This window comes from Canis aureus, chromosome 27, assembly GCF_053574225.1.
Source record: "Canis aureus isolate CA01 chromosome 27, VMU_Caureus_v.1.0, whole genome shotgun sequence".
Lineage (NCBI taxonomy): Eukaryota > Metazoa > Chordata > Mammalia > Carnivora > Canidae > Canis > Canis aureus.
In genome coordinates this window covers 19,496,266-19,516,455 of record NC_135637.1, presented here as the reverse complement: position 1 = coordinate 19,516,455, position 20,190 = coordinate 19,496,266, and the positions used below count along the sequence as shown (strand labels likewise).

At 43.1% G+C, this 20,190-nt stretch overlaps 1 protein-coding gene and 1 long non-coding RNA gene across 8 annotated transcripts in view; one reads left to right on the top strand and one right to left on the bottom strand.

The window, feature by feature from the left end:
* The window catches only part of BICDL1 (BICD family like cargo adaptor 1), a 103,817-nt gene extending 100,980 nt beyond the window's left edge, over nucleotides 1-2,837 (bottom strand). For all 6 annotated transcript variants that reach the window (XR_013366630.1, XR_013366631.1, XM_077875881.1 and 3 more), the window contains exon 1: nucleotides 2,394-2,837. Coding sequence is in view for 4 of the 6 variants with exons in the window: in XM_077875881.1 (XP_077732007.1) it covers nucleotides 2,394-2,822 (429 nt within the window). In the remaining 2 variants the exon portion in view is untranslated. The remainder of the gene's footprint in view (nucleotides 1-2,393) is intronic.
* Nucleotides 2,838-3,778: 941 nt separating this feature from the next.
* LOC144299957 (uncharacterized) lies at nucleotides 3,779-19,890 on the top strand. 2 transcript variants are annotated; one of them, XR_013366627.1, is made up of 2 exons: nucleotides 3,779-4,578; nucleotides 19,432-19,890. It is a non-coding gene; the product is annotated as an uncharacterized LOC144299957 (long non-coding RNA). The 2 variants fall into 2 exon arrangements; XR_013366626.1 differs by having other exon boundaries at nucleotides 3,779-5,628.
* The last annotated feature ends 300 nt before the right edge of the window (nucleotides 19,891-20,190 follow it).

Here is a 20,190-nt window from a genome sequence, read left to right as displayed (position 1 = left end):
CTCAAATTAGAAAGGTGCCAATTTTGAAATAGTAAGAGAACAAAGGGGACTAAGAAAAAAAGTCTCATTATTTAACAGTTAAGCCAACATTCTCTAGGAGTCCACTCGTGTTAATTTTTCAAACCAAATCTATGAGAAAATGTGTTTGACTCCACTGACATTTTGTGGAAAATTACAAATGCTTTTTAAAGTAAGGGCCAGTCCCCTACTCTTAAATATCTAATTTAATTGAAAATATAGCAAAGTGGCAGCGTTAAACTTCAGATAGTATTTTATCTAAAAATCTAAAATCTAGGCTGCCTAAAAAAATATACTGGGAGGAAAATTCACTTGCAGGTATCAAATGAAATCATTCTCTACTCGGTTTCTGTCAACTAACAAGAAATAAAAGAATTAACAAGGGAACAATGACAATATCTTTACGAGAGATTTCTAAATGTACTTTTAAAAAAACTAAAAATTTTTAATGATCATCTTGAGATATACCTTGAAGAAATAGTATAACTGAACCTTTCAATACTCATCTGCAGGAATGATCAATTTTGTTATGTATACTCACACTTTTAAAAAAATAAACATTTAAAAAATGTGAGTATACATAACAAAATTTACCATCGTAACCATTTTACGTATACAGTTGAATAGTGTTAAGTACTTTCACACTCTTGTGCAACCACAACTTCCATAAATTAGAATAAATGTTTAACACTAGAGTTCACATGGTAACCTGTAGAGGAATGAAGATTTTAAAAACTAGTTTAAGAGCTTTAAACTATTCTATTACTGTCTATTTGTCAATAGCAAAAAGTCAAAGATTATTCTTTTACAAAGGAACCCTTCTTGTTACAGAATTTTTACATATTTTTCTTTTGTTGAAGAAATGTACAAAGGCTCTGCATGGAACCCAGGATGTGTGTAATTGCACACTAAGAATTACTCTGAAATCTATCAGTAATCAAACTGATATGTTCCTTTCAAGTTAGCTGTCTCTTCAATCAAGTCCCTCACTGAAGGAATTTAAAATCACAAGTATAAATCTCTGCAGTAGTCCTTCTATATAGAGTCATGTAACCGAATCCCATTTAAAAAAAAAAAAGACACCCTTTTATTTTAGACCTCTATTTCAAGTGAAAATTAAGCAATTCAATTCATTGGGTTGCTTTTTTGGCAGTCTACCTATAGGTTTCACAAACCACTTTTCAGAGAGATATCTCAGGAGTTCATCGACTGGCAGACCTAGTTAAGAGGCCAACTGAACTACAGGGCCTTCACCGGTTTCCTGTTTTCCTTCCTAATTTGTGATTGATAGGTCACTAGACTACAAACACAGGCTTAAATCTTATTACAGAAAAGTTTCTGAATCTACATTCTGACTGTTCAACCAGTAGCATAGATACAGAAGCCGACTAGGGTCAATTTCACACCTTATTCAGGACTGTATTCTTGTAGCTAAGAAAAAGAACTGGTTGCAACCATACTGGGTAACATTAGTAAATGCACAGGCAGAAAAAAATAAGCTCCTCTCTACCGCCACAGATGCCCCCCACCCCCTTTTGAAAAAAATCTCTTTGATTTTTAGAAAAGCTGGCATTCCATACCACTTTCAAGGCCCTTTTCCAGGAAGGGGCAAGAAAACAAACAGGCATAGCTCTGAAAGACTTTGGTCCAGAAAACTGGTAGAAATCTTAGACACTTTAAGAGGTATTTATAACAGCTAAAGTAATATGGTTCTCATAAATTGCACTGGCCATTGAATTGCATGCATGAGGCCCAGAACACAGAAGGGTACTGTTTAAATACAAAATACACATAAATACCGAGGTCCAAATTAAATCCACTACCAACAGTCACATGCTGAGCCCAGGCTTGCCTGATTTCTGCAATAGGACCACATTTCCTAATCCCTGAGTATTTGAAGGCTATATAAAGCTCCTTTAGGGGCAGTTGTTTCCCACAACTCTGAGCTGCCGAGAAGTTAAGACAAGGGCATCTGGAGGCCTTAACGCCAAAACTGGAAAGCTTTAGGCTAACACCCTGATTAGAGATTAACTACTCTGGAAACCTGGGGCATATTTTAAATGCTTCCCGACTTTCTCATTTCTGTGTGTAGACATCACCTCAGCGCTGTATAAATTAGCCATACTGTAAGCTCTATTTTAGAAGCAGTGTACAGCACATATATAGAACGGCCCACAGCGGGTCTGGGGCTGTGCCTGGACTCATTTGCTGAAGTCAGGTGGATTCAATGTTGTCCCGGCCTGATCACTGAAAACCTCCATCCTACCCCTCCGTCCGGGTGGTTTCCCGTAGAGGCAGCGTGAGCAAGGAAGGAATGGGGTGGGTGAGTGGCTCCCCACGCTTCCTACCCAGCCCACCACGAGGGACGTCCTCACCTCCAGCTTGTCTGTCAGCTCCTTGTGCATCTGCTCGTACTGCCGGCTCATGTCCTGGTTCCGCTCGAGCAGTGCCTTGCCCAGCCGGGCCGCCAACACGAGATCCTTCTCCTTCTGCCGGATCACCGACAGCAGCTCGGGATCCTGGGCGGGCGGTGGCTGCAGTTCGGACCCCTCGGCCGGAGGCCCGACCTCGGCCTGAGAATGCTCCCCCGGGTCGGACGGCCGTTCCCCGGCCGCCAGCAGCGCCAGCTCCTCCTCTAACGCCAGTTCCAGCTCCCCGGGGCCCCCGGGAAAGGAGATGAGGGCGGCGGCGGCTGGACTCCCGACTGCGTCCGCGGCCGCGGCGGGCAGCTCCATGCAGCAGGCGCTGTCCGGCTCGGCGGGTGCTGAAGCGCGGCCGGCCAAGCCCAGGCAGAAGGCGGACATGGCCCGCGCGCGCGGAGCCCGCAGCGGTGCGGCCCGGCCGGCGCGCGCCAGGCTGCAGGGGGGAGGGGCCCCGCCGCGCCGCCCCGCGCCCCGCGCCCCGCGCCTCGCCCCGCGCCGCGGCACGCGCCCCCCGGGTCCCCGCGAGCCCTGGGCGCGGCGCGCGCCGGCCCGCCCCTCCCCCGCGCCGGCGGCACGCGCCCCCTCCCCCCGCCCCGGGGCTCAGCTCAGCCGCTCGGCGCGCGCTGGGGAAGAGGAGGGGGTGGCAAAGGGGAAAGGCTGAGGAAAGGAAGACCGAGGAGCGGCGAAGCGGGAGGGGAGGCTGCGAGGAACGCCGCCGCCGCCGCCGAGTTTTCAGCCGCCCTGTTGCTGCTGCTGCTGCTGCCGCTGCCGCCGCCGGCCGGGCAGCGCCTCACGGGGCGGGCTGCGCTCCGCTGTCGCTGCGACGCTCGCTGCTGCTGCTGCTGCTGCCGGCGGCCGCTCTCTGCAGCCGCGCTCCATGTCCCTCGGCTCGGCGGCAGCTCCAGCAGCAGCGGCGGCGGCGGCGGCTGCTGCAGGCGCCGAGGCGGCGGCTCCACATCGCGCGCCGCGCAGCCGGGCGGGCTCCTTCCTGCCTCCCTCAGCGCCTCCCGCTTACCGGGCCGGCCGCACCCCGCCCCGGGCTTCCGGCCGCGCCCCCTGTCCCCGCCCCTTGCCGGCGCCTGACGCGCGCGGGCACCTGTTCGCCGCGCCCGCGCGGGATTCGCCGGCTCGCGGGTCTCCTCAGCAGCGCCCAGGTGGCGCCGGCAGCCTTAACCCCTGCGCCGCCTCAAGCCTGAGGGCGGCTGCGCGCGCCGCCTGCGGAGGCGGCTGGCGCATCCCTAACGGTCCGGGCGGCTCCCCGGCGCGGCCACGCCCCCCGCCTTGCGCCCGCGTCGGGTGTGGGCCCGCCCCCGGCACGTTCACCTCGGGGTGTGGCCTCGCGCTCACCTCGCAGCGCGGCCCCGCCCCCCGCCGCGTTCCCACCTACGAGCGCGGCCCCGCCTCCGGGCTCGCGCCCACTCGGGGCTGGGCGTCTCTCCGGGCAGGTGGACGTCAGTTTTGTCGCGCCTTAGGTGGCCTCCGAGAGGACTGCGGACATTCTTCCAAGGCCGAGAGAGACTCGTGGTCACGGGATTTCGGCCTGGGCCCCCACCGGAGCTCGGCAGTCAGGAGAGGGAGCCCTAGAGAGCAGGAGCGGGGGAGGGATGACTTCAGAACCCCGGCATCTTGGTGATGATGACTCAGGGATATGAGGGACCAGATGCCTTGGAGATCCACAGCCCCGAAAGAAACGATTATGTTGAGAAATAACGGAAACTGTTCACAGATGGGAATCTGAAGCAAAGAATCGCCGTGATCATGATCTTGTCTATTAGGTACTTGTGTTGCGTGCTTTGCACGCGTTATCTTAGATAACCCTCACGAGAACCTATCAAGTGGGTGCTGTCGCTCTTTGCATTCTACAGGCAGGAAAATTGAGGCCTCAAGAGGTCGAGTCAGCGGCCCAGGTCATTACAAGAGAGCATATCCAGGCGGGCTGACTCCAGAGTTCCCGTAAATCATTCTTCCTTCCTTTCCTCACTCGTGAGAAGTCTCGAGGAAGAGAAATAGTAATTTGTGACCAAGGTGGCCCGGCTGGATATAGAAGGTGGCTATCAGGAAGCTTCCTGCGATGGTCAAAACGAGAATCGAAGAGCCTCCCGGGAGATTCCAGGCAGTTCTTGCTTTAACCAGACAGGTGATGCTCTGTCTCCTATTTTCAGAAACAATCCCATCTGAAGCTAGAATTGGTCCCTATTCTTTTCCTCTTGAATAACAACCCACTTTTGAGTTAGGTCATACCTGGATTCTTTTCATCACAGTGAGGTGGAAATTTCAGGACACCAAGAGGCTGAAATGGGTCAAATGGCTTCTCCGGATTTTTATTCTCTATTAAATTCAGAGACTATCAATATTCTAGTGCAGACATGACTTTCTACCCTTAGACTGAACCGCGGGTCTGGTTTTGTTTGCTTGTTGATTGGAAAGGAGACAGACAACTGAGGGATTCCCTCATCGATCTTAGAGCTAAATTCAGGAAGTTGATCACAGTACTGTTCTAGCAACAGTGGACTGTTCTAACCCTTTTTATTATGCCCCCTTGAGTGGAAATCGCAGGCCCGCGGTGAGATCCAACTGCAACCCCCTTTGGTCTTTTTGGATCACAAAAAAAAAAAAGATGCATTTCTCCATAATCTATTTATAGAGACACAAATCTCAAGAGCAAATAGAAATCCTTATCAAGAAAAAGTTTCAGGGGGGGTGGGAATCTTTCAAATGCTTTTAATGAAGCATATAACTTTAATATCTACACCAATAGTAATAGTGTGTAGGCATGTAGATGTACAAAAAAAAAGGGGGTCAGCTCTTTATTTTTTCCTTGATGCAGACTTGGCAGCCTATTTTTCCTGAAAGGTCTTTGACTTGCCTTTCTTGAATTCAATGGCCCTACTCTACCAGACATACCTGTTAATGTGAAAACGAACTACAAATAACTCTACGTCCTAAATATTCTTTTTTTTTTTTTTTTTTTTTTTTATTTATGATAGTCACAGAGAGAGAGAGAGAGAGGCAGAGACACAGGCAGAGGGAGAAGCAGGCTCCATGCACCGGGAGCCCGACGTGGGATTCGATCCCGGGTCTCCAGGATCGCGCCCTGGGCCAAAGGCAGGCGCTAAACCGCTGCGCCACCCAGGGATCCCCTAAATATTCTTCTAAACAATGTTCACTCACCTAAACGGACGAGGAGGTGATGATTTGCTATTGTATATTTGCCCTAAGCACTATCTTTCTGTAAACAAAGACCAGCTCAAGTTTGGAGAACTATTTAGGATCATGGTTATGGGGCACCTGGGTGGCTCAGATAGTTAAGCATCTGACTCTTGATTTCAGCTCATGAATTTAAGCCCCACATTGAGCTCCACTCTGGGCATGGAGCCTGCTTAAAATAAGTAAATAAATAAATACATACATAAATAAATAAATAGATAAAAATAAAAACACTTAAACGTGTTACATGTTACTATAATGTATTTTTATGAAAATAAATATATATTCCCAAATTTTTTTTAAAAAGTGAGAAAAGTAGCAGCATTTTTCACTTACACGATTCTTTGTTTGACTTCGTAATAGAAAACTGGATTTTTATATCTGCTTCTCCTTTCAATTAGTGACATTTTATTTAGATTGAAATATATGAAGAAAATCTGGTCTCACAAAGATATAGTTAGGAAAAGAAGGAATATTTTAATAGCTTTTACAGATCTCTGTAGATATTTTTCCTTGATATTACATCAAAACTCGGCAAATAATAGCTTCTTAAAGATTATTTGCTATGTAGAATCTAAAACTTTATCAAGGAAATACACTAATCTATGTTTCACAACATGTATGATTGATTCTGTAACAGCACATACTGGTCATTTGGAAAATATCAGTTCACTAAACTGTACAGATCTTCCAAATATTGTAACATGTCATTATACCATATTTTAAAAATCAGTGTCATTAATATCACCACTAATCTCATCAGAAAAGTCTTCAAGTATTGGCAAGCTATCAAGCTCATTGAGGCGAATATGAATTTTTCAAAATTCTAACTTCCACCTAAAATCCAGTCTTGGGAAGCCTAGGTGGCGTCCTTCATTAAGCATTTGCTTTTGGCTCAGGTCATGATCTCAGGGTCCTGGGATCAAGCCCATGTCTGGCTCTCTGCTTGGTGGGGAGTCTGCTTCTCCCTCCCCCTCTCCCTCTGTGCTCTCCCCCCACCTCAAATTAATTAATAAAGAAAAGCTCCAATCTTTTTTTTTTTTTAAAGATTTTATTTATTCATGACAGAGAGAGAGAGAGGGAGAGAGAGAGAGAGGCAGAGACACAGGCAGAGGGAGAAGCAGGCTCCATGCAGGGAGCCTGACATGGGACTCCATCCCAGGTCTCCTGGATCACACCCCGGGCTGAAGGCGGTCCTAAACCGCTGGGCCACTGGGGGTGCCCTCCAATCTTTTTTTAAAAAAGATTTATTTATTTATTTATTTATTTATTTATTTAAGAAAGAGAGAGAGTGCGCAAGAGAGAGTACAAGCATGGGGGAGAGGAAGAGGGAGAGGGAGAAGCAGGCTCCTTGCTGAGGAGGAAGCCCCATATGGGGCTCAATCCCAGGACCCTGGGAGCATGGCCTGAGCCAAAGGCAGACATCCAACTGACTGAGCCACTCAGGTATTTATTTTTTTAAGATTTTATTTATTTGAAAGAGAGAAAGAGAGCACCAGTGAGGGTGGGGGAGCAGAGGGACAAGGAGAAGCAGACTCCCCACTAAGCAGGGAGCCTGATGATGTGGGGCTCAATCCCCGGACCCTGAGATCATGCATGACCTGAGCCGAAGACAGACGCCTAACTGACAGCCACCTAAGCCCTCCCTAGACAATTAATATCATTAAGAAATCAGTTTTGCTATTATTAACAAAGTTAGAATTACTAGCATTGGAATTATTATGAAAATAGTGTTTATTTCATAGATTCCCTGAAGGAGTCTTCGGGACTTCCTGGAGTTTGTGAATCCTGGAGTTTGTGAATCACACTTAGAGAACTGTTGGCTTAGAGCCATTTAAAATCCTCTGGTTGGAAAAAAAACAAAAAAAAAAAAATAAAAAAAAATAAAAAATAAAATAAAAATAAAAAATAAAAAATAAAAAATAAAATCCTCTGGTTGGCCTTGACATAGAAGAATGAACAAGTACCTGCCTACATGGAAATTAGTGCCAGGAATCAAAATTCGTCAAAGCAAAGTTATGAAAACCCTCAGGCTTCTGAGAAGCTTATTGTTTAGCCTATTCTGCTTTATATTAGAATGATAATATCCAAAATATATTTAGCATTATATTCCTTACATCCTTTATATGACATCTGATTTAATCCTCATAATCACTCCATAATGCTAGTATGGAACACCAATATATGATGCTAGTAGTTTAGGCCCATTGGACCCTAAAGTGCTTGCCTGAGTTACTATGCTTCACTTTACATTTTAATCATTTACATGTTACTTTAGATATACGTGCATTAGCATTGCTTTTGGTAACTCGATATTCTGGTTAAACCTGGGTACAACCCATCTTAACATACCATGGATGGATTTCTGCATGAGCGCTGTTACATCACTAAGGGCAAATGTGAAATTGTCTTTCTTTAGAGATCCTGATATTTCCAAATATGACAACACTCATCAAATTTCCTCCCAGTTGTTTACTTTTTATTAACATCTTGATCTGCAAAAAGTGTAAAAGACAAAATCTTTTCCAGAAAATTTGTTTTTGAAAAGTCAGGTGTTGAAGAAGCATGAAAAACTGGCAAACCATGTGATAAAGCAGTTCTGAGCTTGGTATTCTCATTCAGCAATTACAAGTGTGTGTGTGTGTGTGTGTGTGTGTGCGCATGCACGCGCTTTTTCAGTTGTATATTTTATTTATGAACTCGTCGTGGGAACATAAAAGTCTCAAAAATTCTTCAAATGTTACCCAAAAGCTTTTTATATTTTTTGGAGACGAATTGGTTCAACATTTTGCAAAATGTAGTGTGTACACCCCTAGTGATTCTCAATTTGATTTTTAAGGGTAAAACATTAACTTCCATGGCTGGCGTTCACTAGCATCAGCCTTGCCTGGTGTGGGAGTGTGTTTCCTCTGCTCCCCATTACAGTGCCTCCCTTTCCCTGCATGGACCCCTCCCAAGCCCCACCTAAATCCCAGCTGCCCTCTCATCAATAGGTTTTCACCTTTGATAGCCCCCTCACATCTTCCCCCTTACCCCTCCCAGGGTCCTCTCCTGGATCCTCAGCCCACACTTCTTGTAACCCTATTCCCAGATTAACATTCTGCCTAAATTTCCACTTCCAACCTCCCCATCCCCCATCCTGCTAGCCACTAGTTTCTCTCAGTACCAGCTACTTTACTTATTTGAATTCTCATCTTGCCCCTGCCCTGATGCCCTCTCCTCTGAGCTTCTATCCCCTCCCACCACTATTCCTGTCCACTTTTTCAGGTGAGAATTCCCCTCTCCCAAGGATTTTTTTTTTATGATTTTATTTATTTGTTCACGAGAGACACAGAGAGATAGAGGCAGAGACATAGGCAGAGAAAGAAACAGGTTCCCTGTGGGGGGCGCGACGTGGGACTCCATCCCAGGACCCTGGGATCATGATCTGAGCCAAAAGCAGACACTCAACCACTGAGCCACCCAGATGCCCCCAAAGATTTGTTTTAACACTTCAGGTCCCCTGTCCTTTTACCTCTGCCCATTATACCCTGGTTACAGTTATTTTCAGCCTCAGACTCCTCTCTGTTCCTTCTCATCAGGCATTTCCATCTTTCCCCTCGATGATTAAGAGCTTGGACTCCTGAGCCAGGCTTCCCTGACTTAAGAGTTGGGTGATTGATCTGGGACCTATATGCCTCAGTAACCTCATTTAATTGTTCTTATCTAATGAGGTTGTTATAAAGACAAAAAGATTTCACACCTGTAAAGCACTTAAAATGGTTCTAGGCACATGGTAGCACAATGTAGGTGCTTGATAAAGAAACGAATGTGTAAGACAACCGAGCACAGATCTTTCCCTCTGACACCATGATCTTTCTTAACTTTTATGTTTGTTTTCTTTTCCCCCATATACATATTTCCTTTTAAAATAAATGCATTAGGGATCCCTGGGTGGCGCAGCGGTTTAGCGCCTGCCTTTGGCCCAGGGCGCGATCCTGGAGACCCGGGATCGAATCCCACGTCTCCCGGTGTATGGAGCCTGCTTCTCCCTCTGCCTGTGTCTCTGCCTCTCTCGCTCTCTCTGTGTGTGTGACTATCATAAATAAATAAAAAATTTATTTATTTTTTATTTTTTTTAATAAATAAAAAAATTTAAAAAAAAATAAATGCATTAAATTATGGGGTGCCAAAAAATTATGGGGTGCCTGGGTGACTCAGTTGGTTAAGTGTCTGCCTTTGGCTCAGGTCCTGATATCAGGGTCTTGAGATCAAGGCCTTCATTGGGCTCCCAGCTTAACAGGGAGTCTGCTTCTCTCTCTTCCTCTGACCTTCCCTCTGCTTATGTGCACACACTCTCTCTCAAATAAATAAAATCTTAAATAAAATAAATGCATTAAATTAAAAATTATAATATAGGTGGCAGCAGGTATGGCAAAACCATAGTGCCATGCAAATGATTAAAGTTGAGGTATAGTAGAATTATTGAAAGTGACAATCTGGGGTTCCTGGCTGAGATCTGCCATTAAGCAGCTAAGTACATTGGAACAAGGCATTCAACATGCTAGGGCTTTGGTTTCCTCATCTGTATGGTACGAGGTTGGGCTGGATGACCTTCTCTTCATCCTATAAACCAGTAGTTCTCAATTGGGGGTAATTTTTTTTCTCCCTGGGGACATTGGACGAGATATTTTTGGTTGTCATAGCTGGGAACGGTGGTGGCTACTCGGTATCTAGTGGGTAGAGTCCAGATATGCTGCTAAACACTCTACAATGTATAGGACAGCCCCACAATAAGAATTATCTGTCCCTAGCTGTCAATAGTGCAGAAGTTGAGAAACTGATAAAACTAGCTTCTTGGGGGCGGGTGTGGGGGGGTCCGTGCCTGGACGGCTTAGTCAGTTAAGCATCAGACCCTTGATCTCACTCAGGTCTTGAACTCACGGTCATGAGTTTGAACCCTGCATTGGGCTCCACACTGAGTATGAGCCTACTTTAAGTAAAATTAAATAATAAAATAAAATAAAACAACAGGTTGCTAAATTTGACCATGCTGTTGCCTGAGAAAGTTATAAATGGGCTGGCTCTGCACAAGAGAGGACATGATGTATGTGAGCCCAAGGGTATTTTTGGCTGGTTTCAGGAATTCCTACCAGGAAACCAGCCCGGCTAGAGCCATACACTTAGGTAAACAAATAGATAAACAACAACAAAACTCTTCTGTTTGGGGCTGACTTACTCCCTATTCTCCCCTCCCTCTTCTAATGATGTGACTGTCTTCACTGCCCAAACTCATCAGAAAATGACTGCTTTATGTTCAAGGGTTGGCTATTTTTGGTTCTTCCAAAGCCCACACCTAGAAAGATTTGTGATTTAATTTTCTTGCTGTTCATGTTTTCCTGCTTCTTTTTAGCAATCTTGGCCTAAACATACTGCTGATGTGTTTTGCTGCATATATATCATTCATCTGATGCTATTTTTAGACATTTCCTCCTTTTATTTCATTTTAAGAATTTGCCAAACATTTGTTGCATGTTGTCCTTTCTGCATCAGGTTCTGGCTTAATCTGTTTGGCAGGCAAGTTATTTATATCTATTGATACTGCTCATAATAACAATTTCTTAGGGATCCCTGGGTGGCTCAGAGGTTTAGCGCCTGACTTTGGCCTAGGGTGAGATCCTGGAGACCCAGGATTGAGTCCCAAATCAGGCTCCGGGCATGGAGCCTCCTTCTCCCTCTGCCTGTGTCTCTGCCTCTCTCTGTGTGTGTCTTTCATGAATGTATAAATAAATAAAATCTTTTAAAAAAACATGTTAAAAAAATAATTTCTACAGTGAATTTCCACCTTGTCCATTTAAAGGAAACTGATTGTAGAAATGGTTTATCATCCAGTTGCCAGGCCAACTGAAAACTTCCACTGGTGGGTAGGTAATATAACTTTAATCTATTTTTCGTAGTTTGTGTTATCATTGCTACTATTGTCCTTGCTTTTAGTAAAAAGTCTTTGTGGGCTTCTTGATATTTTCCTGTTATCAGAAGAAAAATTGTCATTTTCTGAAGGGTCAAGGTTTCACTGCATGTCCTATAGAACGTAGCTATGTTTGTGTCTTCTGGAGTGTATGTGTAGATGTGAGATATGTAGGCATGTTAGGTGTTCCTGGAAGATAGCTGGAATAACACACCAGCTAATATAATTTAATTTCTAATTAACAGCAACTAGAAGAACTATGTTTTTGTTGGTGATTAAATATTTTTATGGGTGAATTTAATTTTTTTAAATTCATAAATTATAGGAGTGCTTGGGTGGTGCAGTTTGTTAAGCACCTGACTCTTGGTTTTGGCTCAGGTCATGATCTTGGGGCTATGAAATTAAGCCCTGCATTGGGATTTGTGCTTGGCATGAAGTCTTCTTGAGATTCTCCCTCCCTCTCCCTCTATTCCTCCCACTCGTGCTCACACTCTGTCTCTCTCAAATAAAATAAGTCTTTAAAAAATCATAATAAAATTCCCAAATTATAAGAAAAGTCAGTGAGTTGTATAGTTTATCAAGACAGTGGGCAGTGAGTATTTACTGAATAACCATCAGAAATTGTTATGGACTTGGTATTAAAATATGAGACCATAGGGTTTATGAAAACATGATCCCTATCCTTAAGGAGGATTCTATCATTGTTTGTGTAAAAGAGTGTGGTCAGGCTGGGCGTCCACCAGTCACTGTGGCTTGTCTATAGCTTACATCAGAGGAAATACATATATAGTGGTTAAGAACATAACTTCCAGGGGAAGACCCAGTTTCAAGCTAAGGCTTCACTAGTTAATAGCTGAATAACCCTGGGCAAATTAGCTAACCTCTGTGTAACCAGGTATTGTGTAGAAAATAATTTTGTTCACTAATATTTTTATTCACTAATGTTTTTAAGACCTAGTACAGTGCCTAACATATAGTAGGAACTAGATAAATTTTTATGATGAATGAATATGCATGTAAAACACCAAGAGATTACTTCTTCATAGATAAGATGTTGAAAAAGGATCCTGATCTTAGAATGCCAGATTTATCACAGATTAACATGGTCTATATAGTTTGTAGTAAGCTCTTCATTTACTTAGAACATTTATTGTTCTGTGGTGTTTGGTTGGTTTTTATACAGGTAAAACAGAGGCATATATGCTATGGTACTTGTACTCAAAAGATTTAAAATTTAATAAAGGATAGAAAACAGGAACAGAAACAACTATAGGGGCACCTGGGTGGCTCAGTAAGTCAGGCATCAGACTCTTGATTTCAGCTCAGGTCATGATCTCAGGATCGTGAGATCAAGCCCTGCATTGGGCTCTATGCTCAGCAGGGAGTCTCCTTGAGATTCTTTCTCTCCCTCCCTCTCACTTGCTCTCTCAAATAAATAAATCTTAAAAAAAAAAAGAAGTAACTATAAATATACAGTTGATGTGTTAACAAGTTTGAGTTTGAATTGCGTGGGTCCACTTATACGTGGATTTTTTTGATAACTGCAGTACAGTAGTGTAAATATATTTTCTTTTCCTTTTGATTTAATAACATTTTTCTTCTCTAGCTTACTTTATTATAAGAATACAGTCTAGGGGTTCCCAGGTGGCTCAGTCGGTTAAGCATCTGACTCTTGGTTTTGGCTCAGGTCATGATCTCAGGGTCATGGGATCCAGCCCTGGATTAGGCTCTGTGCTCAGTGTGAATGGAGTCTATTTGAGTTATTCTCTCTCCCTCTCCCTCTGCCCCTCCCCCCACTTGCACGTGCACCCTCAAAATAAATCAATAAAATATTTTTAAAAAGTCTATAATATAAATAACACACAACATATGTGTTAACAGTCACATATGTTAATGTGACTGTTTATGTAAGGCTTCTGCTCACTGGCAGGCTATTAGTAGTTCCATTTTGAGGGAGTCAAAAGCTATACACAGATTTTTTTACTGCTGTGGGGGTTGGCACCCCTAGCCCCTGTGTTGTTCAAGGGTCAATTGTAAGTAGTATTGAGTAATAGTAAACAGTATATGAAACACATTATAAGTTATACTATATAGTTTTTGGAATTCAGAGAAGGAAGAGATTGATAGATAACAGTGGCATAAAAGTAAAAGTGTGCTTTTTTGTTATCACTGTGAGCTGGCAATTCTAAACAGTGTTAATGGCAGCAAGCTCTCACCTCCCCTTGGCATGCCATTGACAATGTTTGACAATGGCATGCCGAATATTGTCATGAATGGTTCATGAGATTGGCCCTTAAAAGACATAGAAGTTTCCATAGACAAATATGGAAGGCAAGGCAAGTAGATGGAATAGCTTTTCCGAAGAAACAGGCCAGGAAGTTGTCTTGGAGAAGAGCAAAGGAGGGGAAGAATAAGTTGGAGAAAAGGTAGGCTGGTCCTAGCTTGAGGAAGAAGGAAAGATGCCATTTATTGAGTATCTACTCTAGGCACCCAAGGATTGGGGGGATCCCTGGGTGGCTCAGCGGTTTAGGGCCTGCCTTTGGCCCAGGACGCGATCCTGGAGTCCCGGGATCGAGTCCCACGTCAGGCTACCTGCATGGAGCCTGCTTCTCCCTCTGCCTGTGTTTCTGCCTTCTCTCTCTTTCTCTGTGTCTCTCATGAATAAATAAATCTTAAAAAAAAGAAAAAAAGGATTGGCTTACATTGTCTTGCTTGAACCTTACAACAACCATTTCAGATGAGTATTTTTACCCACACACTATAGATGAGGAAGCTGAGGTATTGAGAGGGTGAGGGTCTTACCCCAAATCTTGCAACCAGTTAAGGGGAACATTGGGAGTTGCTTATGTAACCTGTAGTCTCTCCATCTATCTAGTGTTGAATGTTAAAGATAACAAGGAGCCATTGACATGTTAAAACTGGAAAGTGATCTGAATAAGTAGTTCAGGAGGATTAATGTGGCACTGTTGTTAAGGATGAACTCAAGGTGGAGGTTGGGAATCTGGAAGACCAGCTGGGCTGAGGCTGGAACAGTCTAGGTGGAAGATACAATAGAAATGAAAAAAGATGTCAGAATAAAGAAAGAGTTGCTGGGATTTAGAGACTGATTGGATATTTGGGAGTGGGAGTGAGGAAGAAGGAGGATGCAGAGATGCCTCTGAGGTTACTAACCTGGGCAACAGAATGATGGTGCTATTGCCAGAAACAGGAAAGCCAGAAAAAGAGAGATAATTACAGAATTAGGTCCTTTTATTTGGTTATGGCCAGGGACATCTGGCCTAGGCAGAGAAATAAGACAAGTATGTAATCAGTATAAATATAGCAATTATGAGTGAGTTGTTGATGAGATATTGGGTTTGGAATTGTATCAGTGGGCTTGTAAATGAAGAATTTTTCATCTGGAAGGAAGCTTCTTAAAGGAAGTTACACTGGGTGGAGAAGGACTAGAATATTTGACAGGAAGAGAAAAGTTCTCTGTGTTTAGAAAAATACTTGTGGAGACCTGGGGGTAGGAAATAAAGAGGTAACCATGGCTCCTTGCCTTGGGAATGCAAGCCCCTCTCCTTCACCAGGTCTGTGTAACCGTGGGCAGAGTGACCAATTTTCCCATCTTCCCAGAGCTCCATCTGCAGCAAAGCCCATGGGGCTTCTCTTCCCAACAGCCCACTCCACCCAGCCTCCCCCCCACCCCCATCTAATAAAAGAAAGGATTAGGAAGAAAAGCAGGCCTTCCTGATGGGTTTAGATAATAATTGCATAGAAGAAAGCTATATGCATGTTTTATTATATATTTGCATTAAAAAAAATCAAGAGTCTAAAAAAAAGGTAAAATATCAAGAGTCTACAAAGGCTTATATTCACGAAGACGTATGAAATTACCCAATTAAAAGAAGAGAAGATGGCCAGGACTTGAAAACTGGTTACAGAATTTAATTTACTTGAAGAAAAAAAAAAAAAACTAAGCAATACGTAAAAGGTATAAATCTGCATTTCCCGGGGGTCTCAACTGAGTGAGTCAGCTTTTTTTAGTAAGTGGGTCAGAAAACTGCTAATCCTATAATGATTTTGTTCAACAGCACTCAGCTGGTAGATTGTTCCTTGCAGATCTAAAAAAACCAAGTATGTTAAGATGGCAAAAGTAGATGTCAACCCCATCAAATTGCTTTGTTTATCAACCATGAATAATGCATTCATTTTCTTTTTCATTTCTTTTTTTTAATGACTTTATTTATTTATTCATGAGAGACACAGAGAAAGAGGCAGAGACATGGGCAGAGGGAGAAGCAGGCTCCCTGTGAGGAGCCTGACATGGAACTTGATCCCAGGACTCCAGGATCATGACCTGAGCCAAACACAGACGCTCGACCACTGAGCCACCCAGGTGCCCCTATATTTATTTTCTTGATTGAAAGTCTGTCCTTTTAATAGGCAAGTAAGGACAATATGGCATGTGGTTTTACTTGAAATGTTCTGTTCTTTGTTGCACAACTCTGTGGTATAACTGATACCTGACATCACAGAGTAGGGAGTCTTAAACAGATTAAATCCAACAAGACAAGCCATTGCTCTAAATGAGGACAAATATAGGAGTTGACATATTGGTTTTGTGGAAACAGAGCTCAGATTTAAAAACACAAGCCATGAGTCAGCATGGAGGAGGTTTTCATTTGATTGGTTTTGTGTGTGTGTGTTATTTTTAAGATTTATTTATTTGAGGCCAGGGAGGGGCAGAGGGAGACACTCTCAAGCAGACTCCCCTGCAAACTTAGAGCCCCTTGGAGATGATGCAGGACTCAATCTCGAGACCCTGAATCATGACCTGAGCTGAAATCAAGAGTCAGATGCTCAACCAACTCAGGTGCCCCTGTTGTGTTTCTGTTTTTGCTTTTGTTTCAGTTGTGGTAAAATACACACAACATAAAATTTACCATTTTAACCATTTTAAGGTGTACAGTTCAGTGGCATTAAGTACATTCATATTGTCAAGCAACCATCACCACCATCCAGCTGAAGAACTCTTTTTGTCTCACAAAACTAAAACTCTGTTCCCATTAGACACTAAAGCTCCATTCCCTTCTCTCCCCTGCCCCTGGCCATCACTATTGTCCTTTCTGTCTGTACAAATGTGACTACTCTAGGTACCTCACATGAGTAGGATCATGCAGTATTTGTCCTTTTTGTGATTGGCTTCTTTCACTTAGCATAATGTCAACAAGATTCATCCATGTTGTAGCATCTACTGGAATTTCCTTCCCTTTTAAGACTGAATAAGATTCCATCGTACATATAGACCACATTTTGTTTTTCCATTTATCGGTTGATGGACTTCTGGGTTGCTTCTGCCATTTGGCTATTTTGAAAAACACCACCATGAACACGGGTGTACAAATATCTCTGAGTCCTTTCAAATTGCTTTCAATTCTTTGAGTATGTACCGAGAAGAGGAATTGTCAGATCATATGGTAATTCTATTTTTAATGTTTTGAGGAAGTACCATTCTGTTTTCCATAGTGATGGGAGAGCTATTTTTAAGTCATTGGACATCAGGTGCATTTATTCTTTCCTTCCTTCATGCTCATTCTTTCAACAAACATTACTGAGGACTTGCCTGACTGTGCCAGGCTCTGAGAAGTTTACAAATATGACTAGTTTGACAGTACAATAAAGATCTATAAACTAATATACAACGTCTCAGGATAGAGAGATACAGTCACTCCTCAGCCAGAGCAAGGCTTGAATTCAGGGGTTCAACACAATTTTTAAGAACATTGTCTACCAGAAGAGAAGTTGGTTTATATGAAAGCATAGAATAAGGACATACAGGGGTAAATATCAGGAGAGGAATCCTATTAAAATATGGCTCAGTAATGGACTCCTAGTATTACAGAGTCATCCCAAGAAGGGCAGAATGTATCTAAAAAAGGAAGCTGAGGGATGCTTGTTTAGCTCATTTATCTAATTCTCTTCATTCTAATGATATGTTCCTTAAGCTTTGTGTGTATGTGTGTGTGCGTGCATATGTGTGTGTGTGTGTGTGTGTTTAAATAATCTCTACACCCAGTGTGAGGCTGGAACTCACAAGGCCAAGATCAAGAGTCACATGCTTTACCGACTAAGCCAGCCAGGTGTCCCCTTAAACTGTGTTCTGATTGCAATTTGGCTTCTCTGCCCTAAAAAGGGGGGGATGCTTTAGTCATGCCAGTCTCAGCATTGTGATATTAGAGAGTTTAAATTTCTCATCATAAATTAATAATTTAGCCTCCCAGTGTTGAATGTCGCACTTAGTAAGCTCTAATTAATGTGAGTTCAATTAAAAAATATAGACCAATTCTTGATGTCCTGGCAAAATCAATCCTTTTAGCTTTTTAATCCTTCAGATCATAGACCAGGGCCAAGCCACAGATGTCTCTGAACATCAGGTTCCTTATATGACAGTGGAGATTAAAATAGTGCCTACCTTTTAGAGTTGTTGTAATGATTAAATAAGTAGCTTTATATACAATGTTCAGAACAGTGCCAGGTACATAATAAGTACCACATAAAGGTTGAATCCTGTTATTAATAGGAAATTCTCCAAGATGTTCTTACATTATGATATTTCTTGATAGAAACAGTCTGACCTCACAGAGCTCACACTCTTCTTTTCTGTTGGAATCTGCATAGTTCATATGCAAAGTGCAAGCAAAGTTGTGAGACTTATTTTGGTTGCCTATTTTTAACTTCTTTTTTTTTTTTTTTTTTGGTGCCCATCCCTCTGCTTCTAAGCACCTCACACCTGCAGGATTTTCTGCCATAGCAAGATGAAGCCAGTGCCCCCCCAAGCAGTACCCCTAGCACTGGCCTTCACATAACCATCTTGCAAGTTACTTGGATTTGGCAGGGTTACTGTGACCAGTATGAGAAATTTATTGATGCCAATGAAGTCATGACTGATAATGATTATATGTATGTGTATGTTTTAACCTTCCCAGAAATTTATTGCCAACATCCTAATGAATGCTTTCAAATTATAGAATTTAACTGACTGAGATTAGTTTAGGGGGAAAAACCTTTGGGGTCATATGAGGCCTATTCAGTGCCACCTCTCAGGTGTACTGTTTTCTTTCCATTGTCCCTCTTTTTAAAAAAATTTATTTATTCATGAGAGACACATAGAGAGAGGCAGAGACATAGGCAGAGGGAGAAGCAGACTCCTCACAGAGAGCCCGATACAGGACTCGATCCCTGGACCCCAGGATCATGCCCTGAGCCAAAGGCAGATGCTCAACTGCTGAGCCACCCAGGCCTCCCTCTCCATCGTCCCTTTAAAAAATTCTGAGCCATTACAGAAAAAGAACTTCTGTTCTTGCGTGAACTGGATTTTATGAGATTTGCAGGACTTTGGGTGAGACTAGGGAAATTCTTGGGCTAAACTACTAGTTTCAGGAGCAAGTAAGCTGCTGAATAATAAGTATGACGTACTTTGGGATGGGAGGCAGAAGAGTAATATGAACAGAAGCTGATCTGAGTCTAGGACAAGCACAGGCTATTTCTTCTGGGGGAAACTAGGCTTGGTCCGGAGGGCCTGATGTGAGGAGAGAGACTAGCCACTATCCATTTGGCTACTTTCTAATTATGAGTCCATATATGAAGCCCAAACTACAGATGGTTCAGAGAGTCATGAAATATGGTTAAACAATTGGTAAATAGAACTTAAAGAAAATGTGAATGAATAGAATTATTTAACCTGAGTTGGTAATAACATACCCTGTGTTATTTTACTGGAAGTGGTTGTATTAGGGTTCTCCAGAGAAAAAGGACGAATAAGATACATATATAAGAGGATATTTATTGTAGGAATTGGCTCACGTGATTATGGAGGCAGAGAAGTCCCACGATCTACCATCTGCAAGCTGAGAGCCAGGAAAGCTGATGTATTTCAGTCTGACTCCAAAGGCCTGAGAACCAGGAGCACCAGTATCCGAGGGCAGGAGAAGGTGTATGATCCAGTTCAAGCCAAAAAAGTAATACACCCCACCTCTGCTTTTTTGTTCGGTTTGTGCCTTCAACAAATTAGGTGATGCCCACCTGCTCTGGTGAGGGCAATCTTCTTTATCAGTTTACTGATTCAAATGTTAATCTCTTCAAGAAACACTCTCACAGATGCTCCAGAATTAATGCTTCTCCGGCTCTCTGGGCTTCCCTTAGCCCAGTCTGGTTAACATATAAAATTAACCTTCATAGCAATGATCAATTACTCTCCATTTGCACTGAGGATGTTAATTCAAATCAAATAAAACTTTCTGAAAATGCTCATTGCCTGACTCTGGAATCATTCACTTAGCTTACTGACTCTGGACTGCTTAAGAAGTTGGAATGGGGGGCACCTGGGTGGCTCAGTGGTTGAGCATCTGCCTTTGGCTCAGGTCGTGATCCTGGGGTCCTGGTGAGTCCTGCCTCATGCTCCCGGCAGGGAGCCTGCCTCTCCCTCTAAGTCTCTGCCTCTCTCTGTGTGTCTCTCATTAATAAATAAATAAAATCTTTATTTTTTAATTTATTTATTTTTTAATTTATGATAGTCACACACACACACAGAGAGAGAGAGAGGCAGAGAGA